General features: G+C 45.8%; 1 protein-coding gene across 1 annotated transcript; it reads left to right on the top strand.

Moving 5' to 3' along the window:
• The first annotated feature begins 88 nt into the window (after positions 1-88).
• epg5 (ectopic P-granules autophagy protein 5 homolog (C. elegans)) lies at positions 89-24,781 on the top strand. Its single transcript, XM_083644011.1, has 45 exons — positions 89-181; positions 829-1,443; positions 1,669-1,929; positions 2,024-2,222; positions 2,431-2,567; positions 2,660-2,767; positions 2,851-2,924; positions 3,045-3,153; positions 3,949-4,063; positions 4,153-4,303; positions 4,425-4,586; positions 4,700-4,857; positions 5,199-5,350; positions 5,669-5,809; positions 5,930-6,091; positions 6,314-6,436; positions 6,536-6,798; positions 6,918-7,058; positions 7,169-7,313; positions 9,681-9,878; positions 10,841-10,948; positions 11,047-11,169; positions 11,558-11,724; positions 12,234-12,476; positions 12,588-12,711; positions 12,945-13,089; positions 15,286-15,457; positions 16,072-16,234; positions 16,421-16,563; positions 17,510-17,666; positions 18,092-18,286; positions 18,384-18,597; positions 18,957-19,141; positions 19,337-19,544; positions 19,668-19,743; positions 20,257-20,360; positions 20,512-20,687; positions 21,233-21,463; positions 21,555-21,764; positions 22,130-22,274; positions 22,406-22,648; positions 22,851-23,064; positions 23,249-23,467; positions 24,170-24,284; positions 24,401-24,781. The coding sequence occupies exons 1-45, from the start codon at positions 125-127 to the stop codon at positions 24,581-24,583; spliced, it is 7,734 nt and encodes a 2,577-aa protein (XP_083500137.1). The 5' UTR covers positions 89-124; the 3' UTR covers positions 24,584-24,781.
• The last annotated feature ends 2,581 nt before the right edge of the window (positions 24,782-27,362 follow it).

Raw genomic sequence — 27,362 nt, 5'->3', positions numbered from 1 at the left:
ACGCGCTTAAAACGAGGGCTGTTCGTTTTCAATTGACCAGCATATTTTCCATCAGGCTTGCCTTTAGCCAACTGTATGCGAATGTGTGGTGAGAGCTGGGAGGAGGTGAGGTGAACAGACGGTAATGATGGAGGCTGTGAGACCAAAAAAGTCCAAGAGCAAGACCAGCGGGAAATCTCAGGTGATTAAACCAAGCCTTTTACAAACAATTGTACAAACAAATTAATTGTCTTAACCTGCTTTTCCCTATTCAGGGTGAGGGTGGCTCGAGCCTAGTCAGCCTACCCAAACATACATTGGGCAAAAGGGCAGGGAAACACCCAGGTCTAGAGGCCATCATCACACACAGGACTAACACAAATGACAGGAAGGACAGATGATCTCCCTCTCTCTCTGTGTCTCTCTCTCTCTCACACACACACACACATACACACACACACACACACACACACACACACACACACACACACACACACACACACACACACACACACACACACAATTTTGAGTCTCCAATCCACCTGACTTGCTTAATTGTCTTTGGGATGAGGAAGAAACTGGAGGGGGCAACCCATGAAACAAGGAGCAGAACATGCAAACTTAACACAAAAAGGCTCATGGTTGAGAAGCGTACTCAGGACCTTTTTGCTGTGAACTGACAGTGCAAACCACTGGGCGACCAATCATATTACAGTGGTAGTAATTTAGAGAAACTTGTTCACTATTATGTCAGCTTATTGGCCTCACATGTTCAATCAAAACTATGTTAGAGACAGAGTTGTTATTGAACCAAGGAAAAACAATTTAATCACAATTGTATGCTTTCAGCTGACCAGGAAGCAGAGGCAGGCAGAGGAAGACAAAAGAGCCACAGTTCCCCCATCTGTCTGTGAAGAGGCTTCCACCTCCGGCTTCACTGACATCCCCCTCAGCCTGTCCTATCAGGAGCCAGAGGAGCAGCAGCAGGACCTTGCAGAGCTGCCTGAGACCAAGGCACGGCCATCAAAGCCGCTCTCTGAGGCGCAGCAGACCTCCTTATCACAGACTTTATCAAAGGAAACCTCACAGGCTGCAGTCCATACGACTGAGCCAGAAACAGAGGATGATGGGAGAGTGGAGGCTGAGCTTGGAGCTGCACAACAGAGCGCTGAGGTGGGAAGAGAAAACCAGTCATGGACTCAACCTGATATTTCAACCCAGCTTGAGAAGCCAACTGCCCCCAGTGCCCCTGCTCTCTACCCATCGCTCCCTACACTGGAGGAGGGCCCCATGATGCAGCTCTGCGAGGAAGCTCTGAGGAATTGTAGAACAAGGGGGCCTGCAGTGTTGGCTCTCGCCGAACAGGAATCATCTCCTCTGAGTCTGCAGCCTCTGGAGTCTGTAGCTGAACTTTCAAGGAGCAGACTCTACCCAGAATTACCCCAAAAAGCTCTAGATGTTCAGGTAATCTTGTACACCATATGATTACAGGTTCGTTCAAAAGGAAACTACAATATGGGTTCATGCTATTTGAGGTCTGTCTGAGCCTGAACCATTACCTTCTGAAGAATTTGTGGAACTGGTAGTGGTAATGCACTCTCGGGGGCCTTCATTTTGGCTTTTCACACAAGTTATTACGTGATACATGTGCGAAACAAACTAACTTCACTGCATTGTCTTCTTCTGCAGGCATTCTCACTGGAGCAGCTGAGTGTCTGGGAGCCAGGTGGGGGGGTGCAAGCATGGCTAGAGGGCGTTGAAGTGTGTGCAGCCCAGTTCTGTGCTCTGGCCCGGCAGGAGAACCACGAACTGACCGAACTGCTGCAGAACTACTGGCGCTGCCGTAGACAATTGACCCAGTCACACACACAGCTACACACACAGTCTTCTGACTGCAAGAGCACACAGAACCGTCTCTGGAGCTTCAGAGATGAACAGCTTACACTGCAGGTGCGTGTGTCGGAACAGAAGCCAGAAATATAGGGTGGAGAAGTTCTGAACCTTCTGTGCTTATATCATTTTCAATATCATTTCTTCCCCACAGGGTGTGTGTGCAGACCAGTCTAAGGTGTGTGGCTACCACCGCTTCCAGCAGGCCGAGTTTAGCCAGAGTGTGCTGGCTGAGCTGAGGAGACTGTTTGAAGCTCGCACCGAACTGCTTCATCAGAAGGTGGCGCTGCATGCCTACACTGCTCTGCTGTCACGCCTGCAGGTGGAATCATACTTGTATCACCTGTTAAAACGTGAGTCTTATAAATTATAGTTGCCTTGAACTGGCAAGTTCTTACACTGTGCCACACAGGCATATCACTCATGCACATACAACTATTACACTATTACTACAGTATTATTATGATCCACTATTGTATACTATGTAGTACATCCTTCATATAAAATGATAACCTGTCATAAGGTTTTAATTCCTGCCATTTGTCTGTTTTGTGTTGTCAGATTGCTCTGGTAGCCAAACGCAGACTTGTTCTCTCCAACCCCTGAAAGAGGCCATCAGTGTTCTGTTCAGCTTCACGCGGAGAGTCCTGGATGACACACAGTTCCAGACAGACATACATCACTGGCTGGAGAGATTGGTACACACACACTCACTCACCAACGCACCCCATGCTCCACCTGTCCAGGTAGTCTGTTGTGTTTCCTCACGTGGTTCTGGTCCACTCCCCAGGTGGCAGTCCTGCTGCATATTGGAGGATCAGGCGAGCACCTGTACCTGCTGTGCCATCTTCTGTGCTGTCCTGCTGGGATGGGCAAGTGGGCTGCACCCTTCCTACAGGTGAGACACAATCCTCTATTATTCATCATTGTCAAAATGGCAGTACACAGAGATGACTGGAGTGTTTTCTTTCTATGCTTCAGCTCAAGGTTTTGGGGAACACCTGTGGAGTGCAGCACTTCATGCAAGCTCTGGCCATCCTCATGTCTCCTGTAAGGTAATTAAAGGAACCCTTTAATAACCTGAGAAGCCAGGTCATGTTTTCAGTCTCATATTTTACCCTGTTCTACCATCCTGATCTGTAACATTGGCCTCTCTGTCCTGACTCCTGCCCCAGACACCGTGCAGAGTTCCTGGGCCACATGAAGCCGTGTGAGAACCAGGGCTCAACAGCCTCTGGACCTGAGTCTGGAAACTGGACTCTAGTGGATGAGGGGGGAGAGGAGGTAAGGGAGCTTCCACACCAATCCCGGAAAAGATTCATGTGAAAAATGAGGGTGTGTTTAGAGTGAGGGGAAAATGCAGATTTATGCATGTGCTGGAACCAAAAAAGCTTTTGATCTACATGTTGTTGATGGTATGGTCTCTTGTTATTGTGTTTGCCTCCATTATGAGTTTAACTCGCATGAGAAACTTTTACACCTATGCCAAAACTAAATTTTATTCTCCAGATAAATACTGTATCTTTATTGCTTCCTACACTTGTGAAGAGGTTATGATAATAAACATCCTGCCTGTATGTCTGTCAAGTAAATGTAAAGGTTCACTGAGGGTTCGAGATGTGTAGTATCTGTTTTCTAAAAACAGGTACTTCTGCTTCTTTCTTCTGATCAGCTGAGTCACATTCAAAGCCGTTGTAAAAGGCCTGATAAATGGCACATCTATGATTGCATAACAGTTCATTTAAATATCAAAGTGCCACTAACCATAAACCACCTCTCCTCCCAGTACTTATGTGTTGCTTAGGAACCACTTTGTTTTCGTTATGTTCATGAAGTGCACTATTACTTGGCAGAAGAATTAAGATTGAACTATCATTGCTATTTAATTATTATTGATCGAAAATAAAAGATTTAAAGAAAACATTTGCAGTATTTTTTTTTAATCTAATGGTGCGTTTCAGCTGTTTTATAAAAGCAATTCTAAACTCAGCACAGCCTCTGGGAGGGTTATTTTCGTTTATTAACGTTTGTGGTGATTTAAGGGCTGTCTACGTCTACAATTACTTTCTCTGTGTTTAGGATGAGGACCCGGACAGCAGCTGGCTGCTGTTGTGTGAGGAGGACCTGATATCCCTCCTGACCCAGTTCCCCTTCCAGCAGCTCTATTCACACATGCTAGGGATGAGCAAGCAAGGTGAGTTCTGCCTGCCTGCCTGTATGTATGTCCGTCCGTCCGTCCGTCCATCGCATCTCTGTGTCAACTGACAGGTGCTCTTATTGCAGGTGTGTATGAGCCCCAGGCCTGCTCCAGTCAGAAGATGATGTGTGTGTTCGCTTTTGCCTCATCTCTCATCGAAATTCTAGCTGTTGGCCTACAAACCTACAACAGTGCCCGATACAGACAGCTAGTGAAACGAATAGGACACAGTATACGGTCAGTGCGCCACCAGATCAGGGCACACAAGCTGCTGGCACTTCTTGGTCCAAATATCAGTGTTAGTCTCAATACATGCATGACATTGATGACTTTCTGTGTCCTCTCTCTCCTCCCTCAGAATGACAGTGTGTTACGTCAGTGACCACTGGGCCCAGTATGCGAGTGTGACTGGTTCTAGTGGACCCAGCTCTCAAACACACTCCCTGTCTCTGGACAAGCTGCAGCTGGAATATGATCATCTCTTCCTCAGAGCCGTCCTACACGTCCTCAGGAACAAGAGGTCAGCTCTCGTCTGAGTTTGTGTCTGTTCTGGACATTAGTTACACTACCTTTCCCAGCCAAAGTACCTCAAACACATTTTTCACATTAATGTTGTGTGGTCTCGCCTCCCAGGTTGGGCATCTGGTTGTTCATGTCTGAGATGCCTTATGGGACTCTGTCCAGCTCCATGCTGTGGAGGGTCCTTTATGTGATGCAGTGTGCTGAGACAGCAGGACTGGAAACACTCTGCACTACACATAACACACACACCTGCCTGCAGGCTCTCAGAGGTATATATACACACACACACACACACCCTCCTTAAAATATTACAGGTCACAAACAATTTTGTTTTACTCTGATCTCGACCCTCAGTTATGCCATTGGCACTAAAAGCTGAAGATAGATGTAACACAATGCTGTATAAGAGCTTTTTAAGCTACTTTAAATATAGCTTTAAATACAACCAAGAAAGTTTAGAATCAGTTTAAACTCCATATACACAATCTCCAGTTGACTTTGCCCCTACTGCATTGTCATTTTAATAGCAGGTAATTTGAATAACTGTCATTCTTCTGGGAGTGATGTTGCCATTCTCCACCATGATATTCCACCACTGTGTTTGTTCCAGATCCGGAGCATCAGAAGAGGTTTGAGCGCTGGCTGTGTGAAGTGAACAGCTCTGACGGCATCTCTCTCCTCACCGCACTAGCACACATGGCCATGCCCACTCAGCACTCGGACCCCGCCTTCATCACCACCATAACTCTGCTCATCTACCAGGTATGAGAAAGTAGGAGGCAGAGCGAAATTCCAGAAGGGCTACATTAGCCAGTAGGACGCCATGCTGCACTCTATTGGTTTTGGACCAATCAGTGTCCGAGGAAGGAGGAGGCGGTCCCGAATCTTAGTGGTTGAAGTTAGCCGGTGATAGACAGATGGTTCATCCAATCACCTGCCAAGTATTTTTTTAATTGCCTGCCCTTTTTAACCGGTTCCCAAGATCGAGTTCCAAGATGGTTGGAGGATGCACTTCTTCTTCTTTACCATCTTCTTTCTTTCTATTGACTAATTCTGACTAATGACTCATTCTTCTCCCAGGTGTCCTACGTCAGCGTGTCGACCAGAGAAACCTACTCTAAGGTGGGACGGGAGTTGCTGGCTGCCATAGCAACAGTCCATCCATACGTCATCTCTGTGCTGCTGGAGAGACTGAGAGAGACGATACAGACAGTGGGCATGGTGGGTCTACTGACATTCTGTTATGGTTTCAACAGCAAGTAGTTGATGTGGATGATTCTGGGAGAAGTCATTGAGTTTTTGTGTTTGTATGGGTGTGTCACGTGTGTCTGTATGTTTCAGGTGGCACTGTACCTGTGTAAAGAGCTGCCTCTGTGCCTGTGGCGGCCGAGGCAAGAAGAGGTGTGTGTGATTGGAGCCTGGCTGCTTCAGCATCCTCTGTCTGCTGTGGAGAACCGGCTGGCCTGCGTTATACTGGAAGGACTGAACTGGGGTTACACACAGGTAGTCATGGATGGATTGTGTGTAAAGTGTGTGTGTGTGTTTATAAGATGTTCCAGTTGATCAAAATGATGTTTTCAGGTGTGTGAGCGCAGTTGTTTGTTTTTAGTGAATAAAACACATTTTGAGAACAATGTTGCTGACGCTTTGTCTAGCTCCTGTGAAGAGGGTTTGGATGTGTGTAAAAACCTCTTTGGTTGTGACTGAGCCTGTCTCTCCCTGCAGGATGGCTGCTTAGCCCTGCACTCATCTCTCCACAGTGAGGTGGCTCTGCTGGTGGCCGAGGCCTATCAGAAGTACCTCACTGACAAACCCTACAGTGGCCTCATATCAGAGGGCATCAAACAGGTATAGTGTGCTTCTGTCGTCTTCGGTCACCTGTTCAATGTGACGCTCTGTATCTGATAATACTTCGTCTTTTTTGCCCTGTCTCTCCCTCCTTCTCAGGTGTCCTACCTTGCCAGTGTCCTTCGTTTGGGCCTTTCTCCCGAAGCATCCTTTAGCCAATGGGCATGGCAGCTGTTGCTAAGGCTGAAGCTCCATGGCAATGCGCAGAACCCTAAAGGAGCGTGGTCCGCCCCTGGGCTGGCATCCCACCCACCTGCAGAGCTCACACACACTCCCAGCATGCACTCTGTTCTCCGGGCTGTGAAGGCAGGCATCCCTATTGGATGCTATCTGTCCATTGCTATGACTACAGTGGGACACAGGTTTGTATGCACACATACCCACACACAAACCTATACAGTATGACTTGTGATTTCCCTATATAATTTGAATTAACTTTAATTCAGCTGCTATGGATTGTTCTCTGTCTGTGCTCTTCTAGTCTGGAGCAGTTTTGTACTGAGGGAGTTGGCTTGTTGAAGGGTCTGATTCAGTCTCGCCACCTGAGAGCTGCTGTGCATCTATTGGACAACATTCTGCCCCCAACCTACACACTCAGCTTCTACCTGCTCAATAATGCTCAGTAAGTTAAAAAATAAAATAAAAATCCTGCAATGGGGCCGAACAAGATCCATATTTAATACTGTATAGCAGGTTTTGCATTTATGTAATCTGCCCGTCTCTTCCTGCTAGGTTCGTGAGTTGTATCCAGTTGTTCTTGCAGTGTGACAGTGTGTGTCCTCAAGGCGTCACACAGCAGGTCACCCACAGGGTGGCGCCACTCCTCACAGGAGCCATCTATGGAGACAACGTCCGATTGCTAAACAGTGTCATACAGGTATCCAAAACAGCTTTCATTATTAAAGGAGAATTTCGTTTTTTTTTTACCTGGACCCATCTCCTGGCATTAATTATGATTTGGCCACTCACCAGGCAATCTCCGCGGCGATTCTGGCCGTCCTAGCGTTGTTTTGACATCAATAGCGTCCAAGTCAGTTGTAAAATGGAGCTGACTTGGGGCCAAGTGTGAGCCTGTCTTTCCTGCATCTAAATAGCTATTTTTATTCCCGTTTTCGCCAAATATCGTCATAATCTGATCCCTCAAGAACCACCACAGTGATATTTCGCCAAAGGCTGTTTCCTGGAGTCACACAGGGATCAAATTACCTCAAACGTGATCTCGGTCACCAAGTCTCGTGAAGTCCCGCGATACTTTCCTGCCGACTGGCCAAGTACAGGAGGACGCTTTGCGGTGGTGGTTTTAGCGCAACCTATGTGGGGTTTGGCGTAACCTATGTGGGATTCGAAATAACGAAGGTTATGCCAAACCCCACATAGGTTGCGCTAAAACCACCACCGCAAAGCGTCCTCCTGTACTTGACCAGTCGGCAGGAAAGTATCGCGGGACTTCACGAGACTTGGTGACCGAGATCACGTTTGAGGTAATTTGATCCCTGTGTGACTCCAGGAAACAGCCTTTGGCGAAATATCACTGTGTTGGTTCTTGAGGGATCAGATTATGACGATATTTGGCGAAAACGGGAATAAAAATAGCTATTTAGATGCAGGAAAGACAGGCTCACACTTGGCCCCAAGTCAGCTCCATTTTACAACTGACTTGGACGCTATTGATGTCAAAACAACGCTAGGACGGCCAGAAACGCCGCGGAGATCGCCTGGTGAGTGGCCAAATCATAATTAATGCCAGGAGATGGGTCCAGGTTAAAAAAAACCGAAATTCTCCTTTAAGACACACCATAATCCCCCAGCCAACAAAAGACAGCATTCACACCCAGTGTTCTTACATAAGTTTGAAAGAGATGGAGAAGTGTGTAAAATGATTTATATAGTGACTGAAAGTCTTAGAAAAGTATGGAATAAAAATGTGCAGCCTGGAAATTCACCACCAGACTATAAATGGCTTGCCTATGAAAGTCTTTCTGTGTGTACCTGCCTGTAGGTGGCAGCAATATTATTAGCCTGTAGTCTAATTTGTAGAATAATATCTGAAATGTTAAAAAAACAAGATTTGTTTTCCCGTCTAAACAATGATCTATGTTTTGAACTTGAAAACGGGGTCCTTTCCTGTCAGTTTGATACTGATTAATATAATCTATACTATGAATTTAAAAAGATTGGTCAACTTCTATTTAAAGTGTAACTTACTCCCAAAACACTTTTTTCAGCTTTTAACCAATATATATGACTTTGGGGGTGGTGTGTGAAGAATTCTGGTCAAAAGTTCCACATTTGAGACCAAACTGTTACCATTGTACCATTTGTATCATTTTCAGCAGCATAAGTTCCCTCTATGGGTTTAAACCTGCCTTTTTTGTGCCCTCAAATGAATGGAAGATTTGGTACATCGTGACGTCACGGTCACGGTGGGTTTAGCACGCGCCCCACTCGTGAAAAATTGTTTTTTCCCCCCATGTGATTACTGTAGTTCACGCGGCGCGAGCCCTTTAAGAGCAATGCATCCATGGGTAATGCCTACTGTGGCTAATATTAGCCGCTAGTTAGTTATGTTACATGGCAGTAAAACGCCACTGAATGACCAAATTGATAGAACTTTTAACCATTTCGAGTAACACTGTTTCCATACGGATCACCAGTGTTAGTTTGTTGTTTATAACGTGGCTATATTCATAACGTTTTCTATTATATCTATCTCGGATACACTGAGAATACTGGGAGGCGGGTCATAGCGTCTCTGTCGATGATTTGATTTGACAGTTCTGGGCGTTGGCGTTGGCCAATCCTGGCGTGTTCCACCCCCAAATCGATTGTGTTCTGTGTTCTGGCGCAAAGCGAGTGGGTTTCAGGACGAAACAGTCTCGAGCCGTTATCGTTATCTTTAGAGCAATATTCCTGGAATGCAAGTTTAACTAAACAGTTACATGTCCTCTGCATTCTACATCAAATGAAGACATTACGGGTTGTTTTATTTTGTATGTTACATACTTATTGGCCAAGATATGTTAGTTTATGGGGGAGGAATTCTGCCAGCTAAAGAAGGAAGTATAGGCGGCCATCTTGCCTGCAGAGTTTTCAAGTCAAGTAGAATACCGTTTTTCAAGAAATCTGGGGGGGTCAGTCCCCCTTTAAACAAATTAAAAGTTGGATAAACCGATCATAGGTTGATAATACCACATCGTTTCATAAGCTAAGAGGACATCTTTGAATCTGTGTGTTTCTCCTACAGAGCCACGTGGTGGAGAGTTCACAGCCTGGCCGTGTCGGCGCTGCAGCGGTGCTGGAGTTCTGGGTGGGGATTCTGACCCAGCAGAACCTGTGGTACAGGGACAAAACTGTCCTGTTCCTCATGGATCAGATCTGCTGTGCCGCATTCACACACCACCAGGAGGAGTGTGTGCAGAAATTACTGTACCAACAGCATAAGGTATTTTACTCCGTTATGTTGGAGGTTTGCATAAGATTGCGGGACTCTGTGACTGACGCCCATGCCACAATCACCTTTAATTCATATCCCTATGTGCTGAGTATTATGCAGGCGTCCCTTAGTTCAAATGTATTGAGATTAAACTGGTCTGCTGTGGTTTTGATCATATTCTTACAAGGTAAATTATACGTACTGTAGCAAGTTTGATTCATGTGTTCATCATGAAAACTACACTGAGAGCTAGTAAAAACAGGATTAAACAACATTATAGTAGTTTTTACATGCCTTATCAGTGCATAAGTAGAATAAGTCCAATACATACAGTACATCTGCAAAAAATAGTGCGCCAGTAATGAATTATTTCGGAGAGCAACACATTGGGTGTGAAAGCAGCAGGATATCAAAGCTGCTGAAAATGGACCTGTTATAGATTTTTAAGATGATGATGATGATACAGTTAACACAGTCAGTTGTACTGTCTGTTCTGATAGCAATAGGTTACATGTGGCACAAAGAAAGTAGTGTATCTTGATCCTTGTCTATTTGATAGCCAAGTGTTTGTAATAATTGTTGATAACATTTGCAAAGTATTAAAGGAGTTTGTAACAATATTACACTATCCAGTCATGTTCTAATTGTGCAGCAAGGGGTGAGGAATGAGTGTGCTAATGGGTTAAGAGCCTCTGGGTGAGTTTGGGACAAGGTCCTGGTAGCAGGCGGGAGTGACAGGCAAACCTGCAGGAGAACAAAGAAGCAGCAGGAGGGGCGGGGCATGATGAATAAATAAGGTCATACATCATCACATACTCACACACACACACACACACACACACACACACACACACACACACACACACACACACACACAATATGAACATGCACACACACACACACACACACACACACACACACAGTGGCACCTGTGGTAGTTGTGACGTTTTCTGTTTCTATACCTCATGCAGAATGCCTTGGGTTACCATGGAGATCGGGGTTTGCTCTCCTCTCTGGTTGGCTGGATAGCTGGAAATGCCACACCCTCCTTCATAGAGGGCCAATCCCTGAGTGCAGAGGTGAGGGTCCGCAAAGCACCAACAGTATGTGCACATACTCTTGATTGTATCCAGGAAGCTTTGAGTCGTGACAAGCCTGGGGCTGTCTGTGTTGGTAGGTGTGGTTCGCCTGGCTCGTGCTGAATATGGAGGGCATGTTCGAGGAAGATTCTCAACTCAGACGCTGTGTTGAACAAGAGCTGCTGTCAGAGGCCAGCCTCTCCCCAGACCACGCCTTAAAGGTACACAGAGGGGGAAATGTGGGAGCCTGGGAGGGCAGGCCCCACTTGCTCGGATCACGCCCTTTTTTTAACTCTACCTTTATTTTGTAGTTTGTCAACTACATACCTGTAAAGTGTCAACTACATACCTGTAAAGTGTCAACTACATACCTGTAAAAAGTGTCAACTACATACCTGTAAAGTGTCAACTACTTGACGCTCTCACGTTCGCAAAATCTGTCCACATAACATGACATCAGATAATTATGCAGACTAGACGTACTGTATGGTGTTTTGACTAAACACAATCACAGTCCAGTGCATAACTACATAGAAGATGTTAACATTAACTGTGTGTGTGTGTGTGTGTGTGTACGTGTGTACGTGTGTGTGTGTACGTGTGAGCCAGAAGGCGCAGCAGCGGCTGAAGTTGCCGGTAGCTCCATCTCTGCAGCGGCTGCAGGTGTACCGCTGGGCATGTCAGGCCTTAGCCACGCCTCCTGACCATCCCATCCTGCCCCTGGTCTGGCAGAAGTTCCTACAGCTCTACCTTAGACAGCCTGGACCTGAGTATGGGTAAGACACACACATACTGCTATCCCCAACAAGGGAACAGGCAGAATCCATCCTGTAATAATGCCAACACAATCATGTCATCTGTCTCTCCCCCACACTCAAATTTTACGCATGCAATAACATAGTCTCATGGGTCTGGTGTTGAGACTATCTATAACCTGGGACGGCATTAGCTCGGGAGGTAGAGCAGGTCGGCCAATGACTCAAGGGTTGGCGGTTCGAATCGCCTCGTATGAATGGGTGTGAATGTCTATGAATGTTGGTGGTGGTCGGAGGGGCCGTAGGCGCGAAATGGCTGCCACGCTTCCGTCAGTCTTCCCTAGGGCAGCTGTGGCTACATCACCCGTAGCTTACCACCACTGGTACGAATGGTGTGAATGAATAATGATTCCTGTGAAGCGCTTTGGGTGTCTAGAAAAGCGCTATATAAAATCCAATCATTATTATTATTATTATTATTATTAACCTGGAACCCAAACCACTGTTTGTTTGTGTGTGATGTCCTCCAGGCTGGTTGCTAGTGGATGTATCGGCCGGAGGTTCTTCCAGTCTTCTTCTCAGGCGTCTTTATTCAGAGACCTGAGACAGAGACTACAGGAGGTGTCAGACTTCCACCATGCTGCCAGCCAGGCTCTCAGGGTTCCTCCGCCACACACCCCCTCATCAGACACCTCCAGCCAGGGGGAGGAGAGCCATGAAACCCCCCAGCCTGCTTACCTCACCTCTCCTCAGCTCCACACAGAGCTTGTCAGGTAGGACAATGACGTTTGGTCCGTCCACGTTATTTCCTTCCTGTTGTTTAGCCACTTGTAGCAGCCATTAGTATACTGGCTCTTAGATCTCAGCTGATTGGTTGTCTACAGGTTGTTTGGTGTATTCGCCGTGTGGTTGGATGATGAGACTCTGCAGAAGCAGGAAGTGTACTTGCCCTCACTTCCTCAGCAGTACGACCCACACAGACTGGCTCAGGTCATGCAGCGGCAGCAGGTGTGTCTCTTGCCATGCGCTGGTGTGTGTGGGTGTATAACGTGTGTGTGTGTGTTTGCGTGCGCTCGGGCGTGGGTGTATAACATGAGTATTTGTCTTTGTGTGTGGCTAAATACAATCTCTCTCTGGTACCCCTCACAATATGAACCATATGAACCATACTACTCACCAAAATAGTTTTTATTTTGGAAATTGGTTGGCAATGTTACAATTGAACTTGTGTTGTGTTGAAGGAGCTGTGGTTGGAGTATGTGGACCAGGAGCGTGTGCAGTATGATGAGAGGGAGGTTCTGTCTCTGTGGGAGAAGGTGCAGAGTGAGCCGGCCTTCCTCCAGACCAAAGATCCCGGCTTTGCCGACGACACCAGCCTCAACACAGGTACTGTAGATACTAGATAAACAAAATTACTTCTCAAGATCCAGAAGATTTTCTGTTTTAGCAGAGGTAGTGGTAAATGTAAAGGTGGAAACATTATCAACTCCAACTAGTGATCACTACAAGATGAATAGCCACCAATACAAACACTCTATAATTATATGTATAATAAATGTATGCTTAAAACTATTTTTCAAATAGTTTTCCATTTTTGTTAGTTGTTAAAGACATGAAGCCTCCATTATGCTAACAGTATTAAATAGTATACTGTAGATACAATTATAGGAATTTATATCATAAAGATTTTATTTGGTGTAATTATTTTTTTATTGACAATCAGCATCAAATAAACATGACCAAAAAATGTATTTCACATACTGTATGTATCATACCATTGTACATTATGTATTTGGGTTTTTCGCGTATCTCACTTTTTCAGAAAAACATACAGAAAAATAAAATAAAAAAACAAACAAATAAAACAAAAGAACACTGACATCTAGGGAGTGATCTTTTCCTTACAATATAAACATCAATCTATCAAACTAAAATCAGGCCTATGGGGCGTTACATAGTCAACCCATTTTTCCCATCGTGAGGCAAACTGTTCCATCCTACAATTAACAAAGGCAGTTATTTTCTGAATATTGTAAATGTGCATTGTAAAGGCAGTTAGTTTCTGCATATTGTAAATGTGCATTGTAAAGGCAGTTAGTTTCTGCATATTGTAAATGTGCATTGTAAAGGCAGTTACTTTCTGCATATTGTAAATGTGCATTGTAAAGGCAGTTACTTTCTGCATATTGTAAATGTGCATTGTAAAGGCAGTTACTTTCTGCATATTGTAAATGTGCATTGTAAAGGCAGTTACTTTCTGCATATTGTAAATGTGCATTGTAAAGGCAGTTACTTTCTGCATATTGTAAATGTCTGTAATGTTCAATTACGTCATTAAGTCATTCAAGGTTGGGCTCTCCTACAGCAACCATTTCCTGGTAAGAGCCTTTTTACCAGCCACTAGCATTACATTCAACAAATATTTATCATCTTTCTTGGGGTATACATACAGTATATCCAAAATAAATGGTCTTACTAATGGAATTTCTTCTTTGACAACGAGGCAATGCTAGAAAACATGATGATGTGCATTATGATTTACACATTTTCTCCAACAAACGAGGGCTATCATCATAATGTGATTTTTGAGAGGGTATAATAAAATACTTAAAGTCGAGGTGAACCGGTTCGTCACATGCATCTGAGTCCGTTTCAGACTGAAAACAAATTGAGAGGCGGACCATATACGTGTTGATGATTTGATTTGACAATTCTGAGGACTGGCTTTGGCATTGGCCAATCCTGGCGTGTTCCACCCCCAAATCCGGGTGGGATTCAGCGTGTTGTTGTCCTACGCGAGTGGGATCCGCGGAGTACCAGGCAGCCACCGGCTTCGTGCGGAGCGAGCGGTCAATCCGATGCATGGGTGCTCCCCGCCCGCCTGGAGTCAGGCTCGGAGGCGCGCGTCATTATCGTTATAAATGTAAATAATATTCCTGGAATGCGTGTTTTAACGAGCCAGTTACATTTCTTTGCATTCTTAGAAATTACCGTTTGATTTAGTTTGCATAATTGCTCAAGTTAGTAGTTAGTTTATGGGCTAGAAACTGCCAGATGACAGGCACTAGGTGCCATTTTCCCCTTCATTTGGAAGAGAAAATGAAGTGAAATGAAGATTTGATTGACAGCTGCATGTCGTGATATGATTGGTTGAAATGGGGTAGAAATTTGATCGTACTAGGTGACGTCAGCAAACTGTAAATTACTGTTATCAATGAAATCTTGAAACTTTTGATGTGAAAAAGTGTGAAAAACTAAAGAAATTAGATTTTTGTGATTTGTTTTGCATACATTATTAAATAGGTGCACTGCATACCCAGGTATTTGAACTAAAAGAAAAGAAAAGTAATTTTTGGGTTCAGCTCGACTTTAATATAATTTCCAGCCGAACTCCCTCCGGTTTTGTGAACTGGTACATTTCCATTGATCCCTCCGTATATTGTTGTCTATTCTTCCTCGAGGACGATAGAGATTTGAACATGGGTAGGAGGAGGATTCATTCTATTTGACCAATAAAAAGGTGGCTCAGTTGAGTTGAAGAAGGTTTGCCCTAATTGTTAGCATGAGTGTCTGTGTGTGCAGCCAAGGAGCGAATCCTGTCCAACCTGCAGAAGCACCCGCTTCCCCGCCCAGCACCAGAGTGGCAGCAGCAGAGAGCCCCGGTGGCCGCGGTCCCCGACGCCTCCCTCACCGACACGAAAGCTGCTGCTGAGCTGCTGCAGCACGACCTGAGCATCCTGCAGGAGCAGGCTAGGTACACACACACACACACACACACACACACACACACACACACACACACACATTATAAACACTTTCACAGATGGCAGGCAGTATGACATAATATGCATATGCGGCACAGTGCCTCAGTCGGACTCGTTAGCACTGTCGCCTCACAGCAAGAAGGTTGTGGGTTCGACTCTCCACCCTGGTCCTTTCTGTGTGGACTTTGCATGTTCCCCCCGTGTTTCTGTGGGTTTCCTCCGGGTGCTCTGGTTTCCTCCCACAGGCTAAAGATATGCTGTGTTTGTGTAGTAGCCTATCACAATGTATATAATCTAGTAAAATGTGTACTATGTATAATGTATGTGTGTAACCTATGTTGTGTGTAGCTGTATGAAGTATATGTCTGTGATGATGCTATGTAAAGCCCTTTGAGACATGCTTGTGTGGTAACGGGCTATAAACATAACTGAACTGAACAAAAATACACACATGATATGATATGATATATTGCTTTATTGTCAGCACTGCTGAAATTTGTCTTGCGACCCAGCAGCCATTGTATGCAAAAACAAAGGGTGTGTGTGCACTGCACACACACCTATACACTGATTGTGAAATTCTTTGGTTGATTTTGGGCGTCAGGATTGCAGTGGCACGGGAAGCCCAGCAGGTGGCGATGGAGCAGGAGCTGCTGGAGAGCCTTCCTCTACTGTATAAGAACCGACCAGAGCAAGTCACCATGGCACTGGAGTGTAAAGGGAAAGGAGGGCAGCCATGCCAGGGACCTGCAAACATCACTGTCACAGTAAGACCACTTGCACAGCATGCCAGCCACCTTTAGAGGTTCCCCTGGAATTTCCTCGTCATGATTTGTTAATATGTGTGTGTGTGTGTGTGTGTGTGTGTGTGTTTGTGTGTGTGTGTGTGTGTGTGTGTGTGTGTGTGTGTGTGTGTGTGTGTGTGTGTGTGGTGTGTGTGTGGCTGTGTACAGTGTGAGTGTGTCCAGAAACAGGAGGCGGTGCAGACTCAGATAATGTCACTGCGCAGCGACATCAAGAAGCTCCAAGCCGATGCTATGGCTCCGCCCCCTCAAAGCCTGGCTCAGGCTGCAGTGCATACTGAGAACTTTATCACGTCAGTATACACGCATCTCGCCACCCACAAAGAACATACTTTATCTATATCACAGTTAACATAACGTCGCTGTCGCGCCAGGACCTCGAATCTCCAAAACAGCAACTTTTCAGGAAGTTGCTGCTCAGGAAAAACCTGTTTGCTCTTAAAATACTGAACCAAACGTCGTCAAAGTTGGCACATGTCTTAATTATAGTTAGTTTCCCGCTGAATGTGTCATTACTTTATTACCTAATATCTTACCTGGATAAGCTCAAATGATGTTGTTTATATTATCAGTCTGACTTGGAAGCACTCTCTCCCGGCCAGTCAGGCGCTGATGGCCGCCTCGCCTCTGGTATGCTCATGCACGAGCCCCAAGCTCCGAGCCGCGGGGGCGCGCGCAGGAGCAGCAGCAGTGCTCTGAGCCTCTCATGGCCGAGGCGGGGGCTTTGGCATGGGGTGAGAACAGTCTGACGTAACGTAGCGTTAACGTTACTTTATTCTCGACAGAAACCACTCCGATTTGCATGTTAAAACAAGTTTGCAAACATTTTATTGATCTATTAACATCAGAGGAAGCCAGGATTAGTCAAAACGATATCAGAATTACACAGCACGTCTGCCGTGTGACTTTTCTGGGTTTACTGTTCTGCGTGGGGGGGTACAGACAGAGGTAGGGGATGAATTTCGAGGTTTGACTGACAGATTGAGGGCGAATGGCATTACGAGATTTACTCACAAGCTCGTTTGAATGCTTTTCCATTGGTTGCATTTGGTAAAACCACACAGAGACGTGAAGGGTGACCAATGGCATTGATTCATGACAAAAAATAAAAATCTGAAAAAATGGATATTCGAGGTCCTGGCGCGACAGCGATGATGAGTACAAACTCATGCAGGAGGAAATACAGTACACTGTTAAAAGTTCTCATAATGTGACTCATATCTGCTTCTATGTGTTAAGGGCTCTGGTGAATATGTACAAGGCCCAGAAGACCCCAGCAGTGCAGAATGTGGGTGTGTCTGCCTTCTACCAGCTGGTGTCCTTTGTGTGTGAGGACACACTCCGGCATCCTCCAACACGCCAGTACTTCTCCTCCTGTGTGGAGATACTGGGACAGGTACACAAAAACACACGCACACACACACACACACACACACACACACACACACACACACACACACACATAACTACAACCAGACATGATTTGTATTAAGCATCCGTTGTCACTGTACCTGCTCCAGGGTGCCACCTAGAGCCTGACCCTGCACCCCAACCAGAGAGTGACAGGATTTCCCCATTTTGGCCATAATGAAGAATATCACAATATCACAAATCAAAAACATGTGGCCCCACTTGCTTAGTATGAAATCCTGCCACATATTTGTCTCCACTGTCTCCCTTGCTATTTGTGTAATATCTGAGTAAAGAACAAAAATAGGAAGTCTGAGAGGACCACCCACTCTGTCTTTCTGCCTTTTTTTTTAATCAGTGAATTATATTAGACTAATGAATGAAATGACTCATGAGTTGTATTGTGTGTAGGTGTTTATCCAAGGCACTGCAGCAGAGTGTGGCCGTGTGCTGAAGACCATCCTGGACCAGAGACGTCTCTGCCCCCTCATTTCCCCCTTCTTCACCCCCAATGCTGCACCCAACCAGCTGGTGTCCCTCTACCAGGATGTGGTGACATCGCTGTACCCTGACAGTGCTGATGTCATTTTCATGCTGCTCACCAAGGTGAGCCACAAGCAAACTCTTATACAAATATCATACAATAGCACTAGCATGATGAGCAGTCCAGTGAGCCCCTCTGCTCCTCTGTCTCCCGCTCTAGTTTGATTTGTCCCAGTGGCTGAGTGAAGCCCATCCACTGTTTAGTGAGAGAAGCCATCTGTTGGAGCTGGTCCATGGAGCTCTCTGTGTCTGCGGCCGAGACCCCGAGCCTGACCTCCTCACGCCCTTTCACCTTTTCACCAAACACTGGACCTGGCTATTACGCCACCATTTTCCCGACCACTACAGTGACTGCTTGCGTCTGCTTATGAACAGTAAGTGTGTGTGTGTGTGTGTGTGTGTGTGTGTGTGTGTGTGTGAGTGACTGTGTGTGTGTGTGTGTGTGTGTGTGTGTGTGTGTGTGTGTGTGTGTGTGTGTGTGTGTGTGTGTGTGTGTGTGTGTGTGTGTGTGGATGCCTGTTAAGTGTTTTAAGAAAGAACTTGTGTTGAGTGTAGTGGGCATAGTCTAGCTCAGTAGGTCGACCACGGCGTTAACATGCCAAAGTAAGGACATAATTCCCAATGGGGCCACAAATGCTAAACATATGCACTCATGGTACTGTAAAGCTCCATATGTTTAAGTCATTGAATGTCTTTGCTAATAATATTGGATTTGGGTGTTTAACCTCGCCAGGCTCCTCAGACCAGTTACTGAGTCCAGAGTGCTGGAAGGTGACTCTGCGAGTGCTGGGCTGCCTCCCTCCAACCCGCAGCACCAAGAGCAGAAGTGAAGCGTTCAGCACCACGGACAGCTCTGGCCACGTCGTCGCACCCCCAGCCTCTCCATACAGGTCCCCCATCAGCCTCTCTCCGCAGCAGGTAACATAGGTCAGAGTTCATGGAGTTAGCTAACTTATAAACCTAAACTCCACAGTAATTGTCTCGCATTAGTAATAATTATAATACTGTGATTCAATACATGCAAGTTGCTCGCATTATGGGGTTCTTTAGATGATATCACGCTTATTCATCATTATTCTAACCATGCCCTGTCTTCTTATTGGTTGCTAACAGGTGGACGAGACAGTGGATTGGCTGAGTGATTACTTCCTGCGGAGTCGCCTCAATAAGGCAGATATCCGCAGCTTCGGCCTCTACTCTGCCTGGACACCCTACATCAGTGACGTCGTTTCTTTCTGGGGCCATTTGATCGGTTGTCTAATCAACGTGCAGCTCAGCAACTGTGCCAGAGAGCCGGTGGGCAGCAGCAAAGTACTGAAAGGTAAATGTCGTGTCATTCGTGAGGATATCTTGGGGTTAGTGAGACTTGGGATCAGGCATAGAATTCAGCCAAGTGTTTCTTATCTGTTGTTATGAAAGTATCATGTCCCCAACCCGCTCACAGCCCTGCAGGACCTGCACAGCAAGATTGTGAAGTTGTTTAAGCCTTGGGTCCTACCCCTGGACACTGATGATGTCAGGTAGGCATGGCTCATCTTCTGTTTTCTCTTATTGCTTTTAGAGGGACATGTAGTCAGAGAGAGACCATGTGGTCTGGTTGAAAGATGTGACAAAGATAGAACTTGTCCACTTGTCAATATTAAAACACTATCAGAGCATACAGGTATATCATACAAAAAGTCCTATATTTTCTCATTTATTCTTGCTTAGCTTGGCAGTTAGAAAGTGGATGTATCTGTTGTTGTTGTTGTTGTTGTTGTTGTTGTTGTTGTTGTTGTTGTTGTTGTCGTCGTCGTTTGTATCACTTTACTGATCCCACTGTGGGAAATCCCCTGAAACACAAGTTACTGTATGCATTACACAGACTCAAGTACAAATAGAAAGCAGCCTTGTCACATTAAAGTCCCTCATGTGGCCACTAAAGTTTTCTCCTGATCTATACAGAGTAAGGGAGATTGAGTGCTGTTCAGAGTAAAGAAAGAGCAAAAGAAGAGTGTAAAGCTAATGTCAATATCAATGTCACTTTCCCTCAGTAACCCCAGGTGTTATCCCTGGCTGGAGACGGATGCAAGCGCTGCAGGCTGTCTGGTCAGCCTGTACACTCAACTCACTGACACACTGCACCACAAATTCAAAGGTGGGTTCCATCACTTAGTTATGACTGAGTAAAGAGCTTATACAACCCAAGCCTATAGCTAACCTAGTTCACGTGCAAATGAGTGTTAAGGTGTTTCCACTCTTTGCTGTGTGTGTGTGTGCGTGTGCGTGTGTGTGTACGCATGTTGCAGAACGTCTGCTCCCTGGCCAGCGAGGGGCCCTGTGGCTGTGTATGATGCAATACTGTGAGAGCTGCACCTCTCCCCGTACGCCCGAGTACCTGCTCTACGTGTACCACTTACACCTCCGCAGCCTGCCCTGGAGAAGCCTGCACCCAGACACTCAGCTCATGCAGCAGCTTTTCAACGTAAGACACCCTGACATCTGACCCCGGGCCTACCAACCCTGACCCCTAACATTGCACGCTGACCTGGACATGCATGCCATGTAACAAGCTGTTGCTTGTTGAGACATTGGTCCTTGACACTGAATTATAAGTCTCAACAGCCTGTTCCTAATCGAGCCTCTCAAGGCCCATGAGAATCTATACAGGCTGCAGTGTTATTAAACTACCAATGTTATGACTTAATAATAATTAAAGTGAGACAGGAAACATAGCACAAGAGATGTGTGACCTGCAGCTTAAAGGAAAAAATATATAATAAATAAATTGTGACAAATAAATATTTTTGTTCTGTAAATCAATCGTGACTAATAATCATGATTCATTTAAGATTACAGTATCTACTAAAATAATCAGTGTTCTCAATTTAGTTGTAATGTGCAACCTTGCATTAGGTTGGACTCAAATACATGCAGTCAAAAGTATTATTTATACATGGATATAGCTGTTTTGTGTATTTGACAGTATGAATGTGTGTTTATGTATTCTTCACAATCCTGTTCCTGCAGGTGGAGAGAGGAAGTCCCAAGAGCTGCTTCCTGTTCCTGGGGGAAATCTTATGCGAAATCAACTGGGTCAGTGTTCTGAGTGACCATCTGCAAACCTTACCCACCTCCGCAACACAGACCTATCCAGCTCTACCCAGTGCGGGCACTCAGAAGGACACACACACCATGTTGGTCTATCTACTACACATGCTAGTTTTTCTCACAAAAGAGGAGCAGCTCCTTAGCCAACAGGTATGTCCAAACTACTTTGTTTTCACATCAGGGTGATTTTCTGTTATAGCCTAAGACTTATTCCCATTTCTCCATTCATTCATTCATTCAGGACTCCCCTCTACTCAGTCTGTTGGTCCAGTCCACCTCCCTGCCCTGGCACCAACTGGACCTCTCATCATACCAGGGCATTCTGGGATATGTCAGCACCCACTACCCTCCCTCCCTGCTGCTCAGTGCTGACTCCGCCCCTCAGCTGCTGCTCAAATCACTGCGCAGCGCCGCTGGGCTCCAGCCCCGCCCCCATGGAGCTCCGCACAGGGTGAGACAGAGCGGTTCCTTCAGCCAGTCAATTTAGTCTTTCTCTGTTTGGTGAAAGAACCAGAATGATGCATGCAATATGACCAAACAAAATGCAGCTGATTTTTTATAGTAGCTCCCTCCTTGCAGTTTTTATTTACATTAATTGAGCTGTGATGGCATCCACAACTTGAAAATTGCCCATGTAGCTAAAGAAATGATAACGGTAGCAGGGATTCCGTTAGCCGGTACATGTACTGTATGTTTAATATGATAGTATCCCATTCCGAACGAGGCCTCTGAGTTGGCCCAGGAGTGAAACCCAAATTACCCCTCACAGGAACACTCTTCTCTGTCTCTTGTCCTCTGTCGCTGTCTGTCGGTCAGGAGGAGACATTGAAAGCCGGGGCGTGTGTGTGCTGGAGTGTTCAGTCCTTGGTGACTCTGGAGCAGGGAGGCAGCATCAGCCTCAGCAGCCTGGAGAGCCAGCTGGAGGCATTGCTGGAGAGCATCGTCACGTTCAACCCACCAGGTACGTTGTCGTCATCCTCAACCATATCATCACCCACCAGTAATCAATAGCAGGAGGACATGGCTCTACTCACCGTACTCTTTCTCCTCTGTTTTGTCATATATTTCTCTCCACCCTCCTCTCCTCTGCAGAGACGGGTTTGGAGCAGAGGCATATGGCGTTCTGTGGTCTGTTCAGTGACGCGCTGGCTTTGCTGAACGGCGTGGGCGTCTCAACAGGAGAAGCCCTTGCAGCTCATGTCATTGCCTGGCTGGACCGGAAAGGGAGGGGCTTCCCTATACTTCCACTTCTCACTGCTTGCTCCCGTTGTCTTGCGTCAGTCCGTCACATGACGCGCATCATGGAGGCCTGCATCACAGCTTACTTCAACCATGGTAACCAAAGTAACAGTTGAGGGTTATTTAGGGTACCCAACTTCTTTTATTTACTTGTTGACTTGACAAATTGAAATGTGTTATGAATAGAAATATGAATGAATATGTTTCTCTCTTTTGCATAGTCTTATAGGAATTTCAATGTCATTTCAAGGGATCTATGGATTTGTGTGCCTTACACTTTCTCTTTTGCTGTGTTCAGCAGAGGAAGAGTGTGCAGGTTGGGGTCCTGTGTTGGCGTCCCTACAGGTGCCTGAGCTCACCGTGGATGACTTCCTCTCCGAGAGCCAATCAGGCGGCAGCTTCCTGACGCTCTATGCCTTCATCCTGCAGCGCCTCAACACGGAACACACAGCAGCTAATGACAGGAGGACGCTGGCTTTACTCAACACGTGGACCAATCAGGTCTTCCCCAGGTCTGACCTCCTCCAAGCCCAGTCATTCTTTCTCTCACTAGCTTTGCCTTGAGAGATTCCATGACTCAGATCTCCGGCTTTCCATCATTTTGATTGAAGAGGCTACACATGTTGTATGTGTTGCTGTGCGAGTTGCAGGCAATATGAGTCATTATGCATACTGTGGTGTGTCTTGTGTGTCCAGTGGTCCAGGTGATGAAGCCAAGCTGTTTCTGTGGTGGCACAAGGCCCTGAGCCTGTCAGCGGAGCAGCTGCTGCCGCAGGCGGGCCAGGGCGAAGTCTCTGGAGTGGTCCTGAGTCTCCTGCGCCTGCAAACCAGACTCCTTCAGCTGGGAGAAGAGAGACTAAACTCTGGGCTGCTGGGAGCTATAGGCCTGGGAAAGAGGTCTCCCGTTTCCAATAGGTAAAATATCATACACATAGGGGGGTACGGTGGTGCAGTGGTAAGCGCTGTCGCCTCACAGCTCGAAGGTCCTGGGTTCGATTCCCACCTGGGACGCCGTGAACGCTGAAGGAATGCGTGCCCGTCCGCATGTCCTCGAGTGCCCACCGCCCGGGTAAGGTCGTCAAAAGGGCCTTTCTGTGTGGAGTTTCATGTTCTCCCCGTGCCTCCCGGGGGTTTCCTTCATATAGGAACCCCCTTCACCAAAAACATGCAATATCCTGGTTGCTAATGTGGTTCCTCCTCTGGTCGTTAAGGGCGCCTGTTCAGAGGGAGGGGAACTGGTTGGAATAGCGTGAACCTCCCGCGTGCTATGTCCTACCGGGGAAGCTTCCCCTGTCCGGTGAAAAGAAGCGGCTGGCTAACTGCCCATGTCTCGGAGGAAGCATGGAGCCAGTTTCGGCTCTCCCCAGATCGGCAGAGGGTGGAGTAGCAACCAGGATAAATAAATTAAATTAGCACTAATGGGGGATAAAAATGGGATAAAAAAAATCGGGGAGAAAAAAAAAAATATATCATACACATTATTAGTGAATTAGTACAGACCTTATATAGGCGAGTGCTTTTACCTCTACAGTACCCAGACACCCCACCTTATATAGAATCAATTATTAATGCATGAACATGTTGACAAACTGACTATTAATGCCTGTTTATGTCTAGGTTCAAGGTGGTGGTACGTAGTCTAGCAGCATTCCTTTCAGTCCAGGTGGCGTCAGACACTCAGCTTCGTCTCCAACCCACCAGTGACCTGCAGCTCTCTGCTAAAGCACAGCAAGTATGCTACATACACGCACACACATACACATTACACACACACACAGCGCATTTCTTTCACTTTGTGGTCTGTAATTATCTTCTAAAAATACCTTGTATTTCTTGTACTGGATGTAGGCGTTAGGAACATTGGAGGCCATGCCCAGCAGTAAGCAGTATGCTGAATTGGAAGACTCTGTGGCTAAAGCTGTTCAGTTCATCCGCTACCCGGGACACTGTCTGAAAGACGGCCCCCGACTGCTGGCCCTGCTAGCCAACCTCCTCTATCCTGACCTCCGATACCTGCACATCATCCACTGACACTCGAGCACAGGCTGGTAGCACCGCTAGCATCATACCCTGACACTGTGGTGCTGGGGCTCAGGAGGATTTGACTCTCCATTGACAATAGAGTAAGCCTCTGTTCTGCCCTGTGAACTTACATGCTGGAGCACAGAGGGTCCAGTCAGCAGCACTGGAAAAGATGGTAAATGGCCACCCACCAAGCACAGACACTGTGCTGCTACATCACCATGCACAGACACTGTGCTGCTACATCAAGCAGGAGCTGACTGTCTTATCCACTACTTTGCAAGAGTAACCGTCTTTACATCTGAGCTCACTGTTCATCTGTGAAAAAGGCCAAGTCTTTTCTGACTGGTAAAGTACAATCAGGGACTAACCAGAAGAATACGACATTTTATGTACTTATGCTGTGTCTCTATGACTTTCTTTTTTTGCACTTTGCTAACTTTTATGTAACTCTCATGTTTAATGCCTTGTTGCTTTTTATATAACTAGGCATCTTGCGCGCTATGCGCTCTCGATTCCTAGGCTCGCCCGCCCTGCAGCTTGCCGAGCTGGCCCTGCAGCTCGCATACGCAGTGCGGCCCCGCCCGCCCTGCAGCTCGACCGCTGTGTGGGCTCACTTACTCTTATGACATCACTGATGATGTCACCATACCTATAACATCATCAGTGATGTCACAATGCACAATTGCTCAAGTGACATCACTTCCAGTTGGGTGACATCACTTCCGGGACTAAATTGAAACAGAGAACAGACAGAGATTGCCCACTTTCCCCTGTTATAGTAGATAGATTCCTAGGCTCGACCGCTGCGAAGCCTCGCCCGCCCTGCAGCTCGACCGCTGTGTGGGCTCCCCTGCTCTTATGACATCACTGATCAGTGTGGGGGGAATTTAAACAAATAAGCATTGCCCACATGCTCCCTTTTATATATATAGATAGATAGATAGATAGCTACCTGTTTTATAATCTGTTCAATTCTTGATTTGAGCTGATGTTGCACATATTTATTGACAATTAATCAGAATTCATATCAAATTCACTCTAGAGTCGTAGACAATGTGTTGTGTAAACAGCTGTCTTTAGATCTGTTTCACACTTGTATGGGGAATCTAATTGAAGTTGAAGGGATCCGGAGGAGGCAAATGTTGGAGGACTTGAGCTATGGATAGGTGAAGACATGTGGCATACTAGGGGTGGGAATCACCAGATGCCCCATGATATGATATTAATTCACAATACCATAGTATTGCGATATGCTAGTATTGTGATATATTGAGTATTGCAATATTGCGATATATTACCTTTTTTCAACTGCAAATTATGTCCCCAAAGGAAAAAACTTTGTCAACATCTGTTTTTATCTAATGAAATTAAGTTTCCAGTCTGTTCATCTCACTTCAATCATTTTTATTGCAGTAAAATGGGATTGTCAAGCAGATAGACTGACCAATGCTGTCATAAAAGCATGTAAATAACCTGCATTTATATAGCGCTTTACAATCAGTAGGTACATTCACACAGATATTCATACACTGATAGTGGCAGGCTACCACGCAGGGTGCTGGCACACCATCGGGAGCAATTTGGGGTTCAGTATCTTGCCCAAGGACACTTCCACATGCAGACTGGAGGAGGTGGGAATCGAACCACCGACCTCTATCCAAAGCGATTAGTGGAGGACCCACTCTACCTCCTGAGCTACAGCCACCCCCGCTACAGCATGTCATGAATTTGTCAAATAAAATATCACAAAACTTGGCATTTGTGCAATACGATATATTGCTACACAAAATATCGCAATACTATGCTGTATCAATTTCCCACCCCTATGGCATACCAGGAAAAACTCTGTGTTCATTGGCTGGTAGAATGTAGCTTGTAGCATCCAGCTACAAGTTACATTCTACAGTAATGTTTGGTACTAGCTACATGTACTGTATGTAGCTGAATCCATTATCTGCCTGTGCAAAATGACCATGTTTAGTTGCAAAATATTTTCCAGTATTACATTTTATGTATAGCCAAAAAGTGCTTTTATTGTTTCTGCCAAAGAGGATTATTTTTGTCTGCTCAGTTAAACCATCTTGAACACGCATAATTAGTTTGTTTTGTCACGTTTCTGTTAGGCATAAACAACTGTTGTACTCTGAAAAAGCACATGCATTAGAATATAAGTACCACTTATAACATGCCACAAGTTTGAGCCTTCTCATATAGTGTGCAGTGTAATACAAATCACTTGTGCTGTGGTATTGCTAAAGCAGCAGGGAAGTCACGTTACTGTATATCACTTGACTTAACTTAACGCACACATTGGTTGATCTTGTTGCTCCCATTAAGGCATGCGTCAGCCAATTAGGAATGAAGGCACATTTTTCATCCAGATCGATTATCATAAATCCAAAATGGCTGCCACATGTTCAATCTCCCCGCCATGTCGCCATTTCTGTTGATGTGTGCCATCTTAATAATAATAATGGTGCAGCATTTCTGCAGGCTGTAGTCCTCCTTATTGCCTGTGTTGAGTGTGACTGTGTTAATGCCATAATAAGCATGTCTCTGCGTGAGTCAGTGATCAGGAACGGGTCTGTAGGGCTGCTGTAGGAGGGAGCTGCAGTGCAGTGCCATGCTGCACAGAATCATTTCTTCCCTTCAATATAGGAAAGAAAATATCTCACAGCTGGTATTTATCAACCATCTCAGAGATCAGGGACAGTGAAACCTCAGAGAAGAAGAATACTGATGTACTGTAGTGAGTTGGTGATAGAGCTGAGCCAGATATAGAGCC

This window comes from Poromitra crassiceps, assembly GCF_964638095.1.
Source record: "Poromitra crassiceps genome assembly, chromosome: 10".
Taxonomy (NCBI): Eukaryota; Metazoa; Chordata; class Actinopteri; order Beryciformes; family Melamphaidae; genus Poromitra; species Poromitra crassiceps.
Note: the sequence above shows the minus strand (reverse complement) of the source record. Positions and strands in the feature narration are given on the sequence as shown.

Bases quoted from the DNA above. Each gene is read 5' to 3' on its own strand.
- epg5 (XM_083644011.1), top strand. From the start codon at position 125: ATGATGGAGGCTGTGAGACCAAAAAAGTCCAAGAGCAAGACCAGCGGG. The intron at 2,768-2,850 runs GTGAGACACAAT...TCTATGCTTCAG, and splicing joins GGGCTGCACCCTTCCTACAG to CTCAAGGTTTTGGGGAACAC. The intron at 19,744-20,256 runs GTAGGCATGGCT...ACTTTCCCTCAG, and splicing joins CTGGACACTGATGATGTCAG to TAACCCCAGGTGTTATCCCT.